Here is an 8,543-nt window from a genome sequence, read left to right as displayed (position 1 = left end):
TTCAAAAAAAAAAAAAAGAATAGCACCTTCAGAGGTCCCTGAGATATGTTTGTGCTTTGTTACTCAAAGGAAATATGCATGCCATTTTTGCCAGCTAACAAAATACTTTCTAACAAGGCATTCCGACAAAGCTGAAAATATCTTACACCGATGTGAGTCATTTTGGCTTCAAGTGCACATCTTAGAAAAAGGAATCTCAGAAAAAAATCTCTTTTAAGTACGTGCTGGCATGAAATACAGTCTTTAAGTGACAGGCCTGGAAAGGCTATGCATATTTGTATTCTATACAGAAATGATAGCTATCTTTCAACCCACACAACTGCTTTGTGTTTTTTCTTTCTTTGGCTTTTTTAAACACCAAGAAGCCAAAAAAAAATCACCTAATTTCTTTCCCAACTTTTGGATACTCATAAAGTTTACTACTTCAGTGGGCTACGATTACTTTTTATATGTAGCTAGGTGACCTCTGCTGGTAGATTCTTATCATAACTGCAATAATTCACGCATACATTGGTATTCTGCTAAGTGCTGCCCTACATACACAAGAAGACACAACACACAAGAAGATACAGTCCCTACTCTGAAAAGTAAACTCCCACGCTGAAAAGGTATTAAAAAAAAATTGTATAACCCAGCTTTCTCGACCCACAGGTGTTTTATAGGGCAGGTTTTAGAGAACCTTTGATAAAAAGGTATGACCATCTCAGGATGGGGCCACTGGTGTTTATTCAGCACAATGGTCTAAATGCTCACTATTGCCTAGAAAGCCCCTAAACTTCAAGCTGCTAGAAGCAGGGAGGTTACACAGAGGAAAGGATTAGTCTCTACTTGCATTCCTTTCTTGTATTCTTTCTCATACCATCTGCTAACAGCCATTGTGGGAGAAAGGATACCAGCTAAATGGACCTTTATTCTGACTCAGCACGGTTGTAGACAGTCTGTCCGCTATGATACAGCAGCACAGTATAATTTGATACTTTAAAAAAACAGCCATTCACCTGAGAGATCACAATGCAACTTGCAGTTAGCAGCCTTGGTCTTTGTGATATCCAAGGTCATTTCTATTATTACAGCACAGTGCACGGAAATACCACAAATACCAAGAGAGTCTTATCTATTTATCATAGGTGAAATTGGCACGCTTTGCAGCACAACGGCTCCACGTCGCATCACAGGCGTTCGAGTTCATTTGAGTTTATATTCAGAGGCTGGCTTTCTCAGTCAGGAGCTCAGTGGACCTCACGCATGTGTGTATTTACGATGGCATTGCCGCGCCATTTCTCAAGCGCCCAGCTACCACACTCACAGCTACTGCGCCTCAGCGCAAGGCAGCAAATATAAACATGCCGGGAAAAAAACCCGCCTTGACCTTGCCAGAGTGAGCGGTAGGAGCCAAAGGCTGGGCACGGGTCTTCCCTCCTCCTGACCACACACGCCTGCTGCTGCTCGCACAGCCCGGACCCTAAAACGCGCTGTGGCACGGCGCCCTGCCTTGCCACGGCAGAAAAGGGCGGTTATACCCTAACGTCTCGCTGCCAAACCCAACCGTCTGAGACCCCGCAAGAACCCGCTCGGGTGGGCCCGCGGAGAGCGGGCGGGCAGCGGGCGCTCAGGGGCCGCGCCACGGAGCCGCTCCACCGGCCGCCGCGAGCCCGCGGGGCGGCCGCGACACCTCCCCCGCGGGCAGCACCGCACCTGCCACCGCCGCCCGGCGCGCCCCGCTGTTATAACAGCAACAACAACAACAACGCTGGCGATAATCACAATAATTATCGTTGTTACGGCCAGCGCGACGATGCCCCGCCGCCGCCAGCGGGCTGAGGCGGCCGCCCGCCCTCAGGTGCGAGGCGCGGGGCGGCAGGGCGCCCCCTGGCGGCCCGCCGCCGGCGCGGCGCGGCGCGGCGCGGCCCCCCCCGCCCCGCCCCGCCCCTCCCGTCCCCTCCCCGCCCGCGGGTCGCCCCCGGCCCCCCCGGCCGGCCGCCCGCCGCCGCCGCCGCCCGCCGCTCTGAAGTTTGCAGGCGATTTCCTTTCCAGGCCGGCCTTATCTCGGCCCGCACGTTGCCGCGCGGTGACTAATAGCAGAATAACATTGTCTCGGGATAAAATAGCGCCGGGGCTGTTTACCCGCTCCATGGGGGTTCGCTATAAAAGGGCGCCGGGGACCGCCGCGCCAGCCAGACGCGCCGGGGCGCACCGAGCCGCTGCTTGCCCCCGCGCCGCGCCCCGCAGGGAACGGGACACGGCTCTCCATCCCGACGCTGAGAGAGACTTGCCCCCCTTTTTTCTCTTTTATTAATTTTCCCCTTTTCCCCCCCCTTTTTCCGTCCGCTCCCCGCTGCCTGCTATGGATTATTCCCAGATGATCGTCTCGCTGCTCTTCGTGTTCTGCCCGGGGCTGCTGCCGGCAGGTAGGTGCCGGTCCCCAGCCGCTCGCCGCCGCCTGGGTCCGGCCCTGCGGGGGGCTGGCGGGTCGCACCTGGGGGCTCCGTGCCGGCTGGCGGGGAGCGCCGCCGGACAGCGGGGGAGGGCGGCCCGCGGAGGCTGAGGGATGCGGCGGGGGGGGCTGTCGGCGGAGATGCGCGGGGTGCGTGGCTGCCGCGGGTGCTGAGCTCTGCCGCTCCCTCCCGCAGCCCCCGGAGCCGAGGCGGGCGCCGCGCCGCCCCCCGCCGCCGCCGCCGCGCACCGCCGCGCCCGGCGCTGCTCCTGCTCCTCGCTGCTGGACGAGGAGTGCGTCTACTTCTGCCACCTCGACATCATCTGGATCAACACCCCCGAGTGAGTGAGTGGACCGGGGGGGCTTCGGCAGCTGCCGAGCGCTGGGCTCCGCTTTGGCTGGAAAAAAGGGGGGAGGGAGGGAAAAATTAACACCCACAAACCCCCCTGCAGAAATGGGAAGGGGAGGAAGGAATAGTTATTTGCACGGTCTCTCCTATTGCTTCTCCCCCCTCCTGCTTTTCTGCCGAGTTTATCAGTGAGACTCTTCACTGGGAGAAAGCAAGCAGGATTTGACCACCTAGGCTGAGCAGATAGCTCCTAGTAGCCCTGACACACCTGCGTTCCTAAAATCTGGGCAGGATTATTTCCTTTGGGTGCTGCTTAGCAAAGGCTGCAGGATACTTTTCACTATGAATCAGAAGCGGACAGAATGCCAAAAGTATGATTTTGCCAGCCTGAATTTGTCTGACCGTTTTTCTTTTCAACCAGTTAGGAGGCTAGAAGGCTTACTTTGACATGGGGTGGCTCCTTGCCACCTCTTGCTGCTCTCTGCTGCAAATTAACGCAGCCCACGTGTTAATAGGGTTACATACACTGTTCATTTCTACGCTTTCCTCACCAAAAAGTACTGAGCCAGAGCCTTACTTAACGCTGCAAACACTGACTGTGGTGATTTGTTCTGCTCCTGGGTTTCCTCTGAGCACAGAGGATCTGTTCCTCAGTTTTATTGCTTCTTTCAGTGTTGGCAGTTACCAAAGTTCAAAAAGATGAGGTTTTATTGCTTTCTATTGCACAGGGAGGCACAGCAGCCTTATGAAATCACAATTAAAAGGTCATTAGCCTTGTCAGTTGCCATGCTAATGGGTATGTTGCAGGATCATCAGAAGCATTTGCATGGAAACTATGACCAACGAGGCATTCCCAATCCCACAACCTTTATTCATGCAATCAATCCCATCGATAAGATCGCCCAAAATACCCCGCTGTTTCAAAGCCACAGAATTATTTGAATAACTTTCATGTTGTCTCTTTGATCATAGGAAGACTGTTCCATATGGTCTCGGAGGCCCTTCTCGATCCAGAAGATCGCTGAAGGACACGGTGCCAGAGATGCTCGCTGAACCTAGCAGCAGATGCCGATGTGCCAACCAGAAGGACAAGAAATGTATGAACTTCTGCCAGACAGGAAAAGATCTCTGGTGCGTCTATTGTTGCTACTCTTTAAAAGGCAGTGCATGTAAAAGGGATGGATTGTGGTAGACTTACTCATTTTGGCACTTGCTGAGCGAATAATCTCCCCAAAGCCTTGCCTCCTACCTGAGTGCTCACGCTGCTATGATACATGCTATGGTTTGGCCCAGAAAGATTGCTTATTACATGCCTTGAGAGTTTGATGAGATGCCTAACCTTGTGGACTGTGGACTTGGGTTTTTTTTTTAACAGCAGCGCCTTTTCACTTTTAACAGGGCTCAGTCCACAGTGGAGAAAACCTCGCGTCACCATAGCAAAGCTGGCAATTGCATTGGACCCAAATGCATGAACCGACAGCTTGTTGACAGCAAGAAAATGAAGCGGTGAGTTTCTTCTCATCTGGTTGTAGTTCCTCGGAGTAGCAATAGAGAGCACAGTTCACCTGCCTTCGGGTCAGCGTGGGCTTAGCTGGTGATTTCAGCTTGAGAGTTACGGAGGAATCAGTGAGGACATCTTGAGGGCTTTTCTTCATGCAGTGGGTTTTTAGCTTGTGAAGACAGGGGTGCTGAGCTCTGCCTAGCATCCTTCATTTGCTTAGAGGAAGCAGACTTAGTTGTAGGCCTAAAGATACACCAAACTTCAGAAGAGTATGAAATAATGAAATACTGACAGAAATAAATACAGCCTGTCATTTTAGTACGTTCATGCACTATCTTAACTACTTAAAAATATTATGTCCCAACTATTCTAAAATGAAATTGAATCAGAATGCCTTTTCTTAGATACTTTACTCCATCTTACTGGAGGGGAAAAAAAGATGATTATTGATCTATCCAGATTTTGAATGTATTGTTTCTTCTGGCTGGTGTGGCTGGCTTTTTAGAATGCAGGAGGCGGATTTCTACCTGCCTTATCTCTTACGTTGCCTGATAAAGCTGTGTAAAATGAGTACAGGGTGTTAGTGGTGGAAATGACTGCAAAAAGGTTGAGGAAAGGGAAAATGAAGACTAAATTAATATTTGAGCCCAATTTCGTATTTGAGATTAGGAGTAAATTTCAGGACTGCCCTTTGAGGTCCGAGCATAATAAGTTGAGTGGCAGGAGGCAGCAGTATCACTCCGCAGTGCAGTTCAGAGATGCGTGCATTGGACCTGCTGCAGCTCTGAACCCCACAGAGGTGAAGTCAGCTTTGAAGCTGAGTGTTAGTACAGCTATATCAGCTCCGGCGTTCAGTGTTCAGTCATATGCCCATGTAAAAGTATGGCATACAGAGTTTGCCCATACCAAAGAAGACTCTTTAGTACTATTTTCAAAAGCAGAACAGGATTTATGGGAGCAGGCAGCCTGATGATTTTGAGTGAGACTTAGGCCCTGGAAATCTTAAATCTCTTTTGAAAACAGGCCTTGCTTACTTACTCAGTTGAAAAATGCACCCATTCATTGGAACCAGGATCAGGTTTACCTAAAAGAAACAAAACAGCCAGAAAGAGTAACACTGAAGAACTCTTGATTGGATACGTGCTATTTAAGGAAGTCTAGGGCATCTATATTTGAATGAATATTTTAACTTATTTTAATGTTTGCATTTCAATTCTGAATCCAATATTTCAAGTGGCTTCAGTTTGCATAATTCTAACAAAGGCATAGCAATCAGCAGTTACTGAGGATCCCATGGTAGAAATCTAGACTGAGGCTTATTTAATCAAAAAGTGAATGTCTGCACACTGGAGATGCATCTTTATTGTAACAATAAATTTATATTTCTTATTTTTGCAGGCTGGAAGCCATTGGTAACAGTATCAAAGCTTCCTTCAGTGTCGCAAAGCTGAAGGCTGAGCTCCAGAAAGGGTGGAAGCTGAAACATAACAGGGCGAACAAAAGGCAAAGCATCTGGGAAAGCCTGAAAGCATCCTAGTGGGAAGATCACCTGAATCTTTCTCCGTCACACTTTCCGACAAAGCATCACCAAAACTCTCTCTTGACTTCTAACATTCCACAACGGTGAAGGGCCTCTCTGTCCAAGTGTTTGCGCAGCAGAGCAAAACACTAAGGGAGTCCCGTATTTGGAGGTATAAAAGCAAAGGATTTCGTCATTTTGGAATTCAGATGGACGGGTAGAGCGGGAGAAAGGGAATCTGTGGTAACATACGTGAAAAGCCATCTTTCTGAAGAAACATTTGAATGTTGCTTCTGGAATGTTACCCATCAACTGAGCAGCTTTCTGGGCAGGGTCTACATCAAAAGCATCTTGCAAGGAAGACCTCACAGATGTGCTTAGAAAGGACAGAAAGCAAGATCTGAGTGGACAAACTTCAAAGTGAAAAACTCTACCTTTTGATTAAAATGCAAAAATGAAAGCCACAGTGCTACTTTAATCAGGACTTACTGCATATATACATGTCTACCTCGCGTACTGTTTGTTGCACTCCTGCTAGAGTATTTTTACACCTTGTTATTGCCTTTACTAATCAGCTGCAACCCTTTACCTTTTTTCAGAAGTCTAGTTTACTTGAACAACCAGAGTTATCTGAATGTGGGTTAGACACTGTGGTTGTTTGCATAGTCAAAGTCCTTTGGTTTTGGATACCAAAGGACTCTTCAACATAAAATAAAAGTTAGAGGACACTACTAGGTTTCTCATAACAAGGATATTTGGCTATCTGAAGTTCTAATAATAGAGGTTGTTGTGTCTTACATGCCACCAAAAATGCACTGAAGTGGGGATGTACCAGAGGCTGTTGTGAGATTTATTCAGTGCCTTGTGCGGTGGAAATGTGTCGAGACAAAGGGTTGTTTTGAATTATATCAAAAGGCTAATATTGGGTGAATGTTTATAGCAGTGAATTTGTTCACATTGTTGAATTTGCTGACAGGTTGAATATTATGTGCTTATTTTTTGTGTTTTGTATTTATATTCACACAAGTTCTTCATTATATTTACCATGTTGAATACACATTGAAGTAGGCCATATTGGTCTATGCATGTTTTATGTATTTCTGTATGAAATTGGGAAATGCTTTATGCCTATCAAGGTAAATATCTTCAGAAATAAATATTTTTAATTACTTTATTGGCTTGTTTTTCATATGCCCCATTTTTCCGTAGGCTGTGGCTCCGTGATGATAGAGGTAGATTGCCCCACGTACAAAGCTGACCTAGGTGAAGTGTGTGCACATCGATTGCCTTTCTGTCAGATTAGCCAGATCACAACACGGAAAGGTTATGCCAGATGTGAGACAACAGGTAATACTTGTTCTAGCTTCAAGCTTGCTCATCAAAATTTCATGGTGAAATTTGAATTGGCCAAATTAATTTATCCTGGAGCAGCACTCTCACATGGCTGATGTGTTTTTCATCCAATGGTACAAATTCTAATGTTGAATTTACTGTACCATTAAAATATTACCAATAAGGGGTTGGATATATGTGAAGGAGAGGAGGAAATGCACGCACTGGATGCTTTGTGAGCTATATTGGACTAGGCTGTGTTATGTTACTTATTACCATGCTATCCCAAAAAGTCTCAGCCCAGCCCATGAAAGTTAAAGATGGAGACCTCAGTGGAGCCTGGCCCAAGCCCAGGAAAGAGCTAGAGCAATAGTCAACCTTTGCATGTCTCCAAACATTTTGGCCTAAAGTGGTTATAGCTGGAAAGATGCTTAAAACAAATAAAAGGATTTAATCATCTCTGATCCTATAGAAAAAAAAAAAGGCACAACAATTAGTCCATGGATAAAACTGAGAGTTTTGGGTTTTTTTTCCCAAAAAAAACACAGATACAAATAAAAAAAACAAATAAACAAATACAATACAAGGTGTGTGACACTTAAAAACACTGGCAGCAGTCGCTGTTAAAAATTTCTGAAATTGTTCTGGATTTCTTGTCAATATTCCTTTGTTTGCAGCATTTTTCACAACCGCACACCATAAGGCTGAATAAAGCCCATATCGTGTTTCCTTCACGCTGATCTGCCACGTTTTGGGGCAGTACTTCAGTGGAGAGAGGGCAGTGCTGGCAGCCGGGGTCCGACAGGAGAGCCTGGCCCAGGCAGCGGGAAGGAACCAGGAGCCCCTGCACTTCTGCAGGGCAGGATGTGGCCCCGGAGCCGCCCTTTGATCGCTGCATCAGGACACGCATGGATCAGGTCTGAAGAGACCTCACTAACGCTCCCTGGTTGGCCATTTCTTCCCTCACTGGTGGTTGCCTTCGGCTGGGAAAATAAACAAGCAAGTAGTCGAGGTGCTGCCTCTCACCCGGCCGACGTGGCAGGCGAGCGGGTGGCGCGGGGTGCCCCTGCCAGGGAAGGGGCCGTGCGTCGGCATCCCCTTCCCGGTCGCTCCTGTTTTCTCTCCCAGGAGGGAGCGGGAGGAGGGGAGCGATGCCGGGAGCAGAGGAGCACCGCAGCAGCGCCTGTGCTGTTATTAAGGCTGGCTGGCTGGGTTTTGTAGGTGGCCGGGCTACATGGTGCTGTGGGTGGGCTTTAGTAGCCCAAATTCCTGGCCAGCTGCTTAAGGGATTCTTGAGAGACCATCCTAAGAATAAACCTGTTCCTTCTAGGGTTTACTCTGCTCATGCCTGGACTCGAAAGCCGCCTTTCATCCTCCTCTCCTTTCCCCCTAAACTGACCCTGCTGCT

At 48.2% G+C, this 8,543-nt stretch overlaps 1 protein-coding gene across 1 annotated transcript; it reads left to right on the top strand.

The window, feature by feature from the left end:
• Positions 1–2,042: 2,042 nt before the first annotated feature.
• Positions 2,043–6,977, top strand: EDN1 (endothelin 1). The gene is made up of 5 exons (XM_075493852.1): positions 2,043–2,408; positions 2,631–2,775; positions 3,756–3,914; positions 4,182–4,289; positions 5,683–6,977. Exons 1-5 carry the CDS (start codon positions 2,345–2,347, stop codon positions 5,819–5,821), a joined length of 615 nt encoding a protein of 204 aa, XP_075349967.1. The 5' UTR covers positions 2,043–2,344; the 3' UTR covers positions 5,822–6,977.
• The last annotated feature ends 1,566 nt before the right edge of the window (positions 6,978–8,543 follow it).

This window comes from Mycteria americana, chromosome 2 (genome assembly GCF_035582795.1).
Source record: "Mycteria americana isolate JAX WOST 10 ecotype Jacksonville Zoo and Gardens chromosome 2, USCA_MyAme_1.0, whole genome shotgun sequence".
NCBI lineage: Eukaryota > Metazoa > Chordata > Aves > Ciconiiformes > Ciconiidae > Mycteria > Mycteria americana.
Note: the sequence above shows the minus strand (reverse complement) of the source record. Positions and strands in the feature narration are given on the sequence as shown.

Bases quoted from the DNA above. Each gene is read 5' to 3' on its own strand.
- EDN1 (XM_075493852.1), top strand. From the start codon at position 2,345: ATGGATTATTCCCAGATGATCGTCTCGCTGCTCTTCGTGTTCTGCCCG. The intron at 2,409-2,630 runs GTAGGTGCCGGT...TCCCTCCCGCAG, and splicing joins CCCGGGGCTGCTGCCGGCAG to CCCCCGGAGCCGAGGCGGGC. The intron at 3,915-4,181 runs GTGCGTCTATTG...CACTTTTAACAG, and splicing joins CAGACAGGAAAAGATCTCTG to GGCTCAGTCCACAGTGGAGA.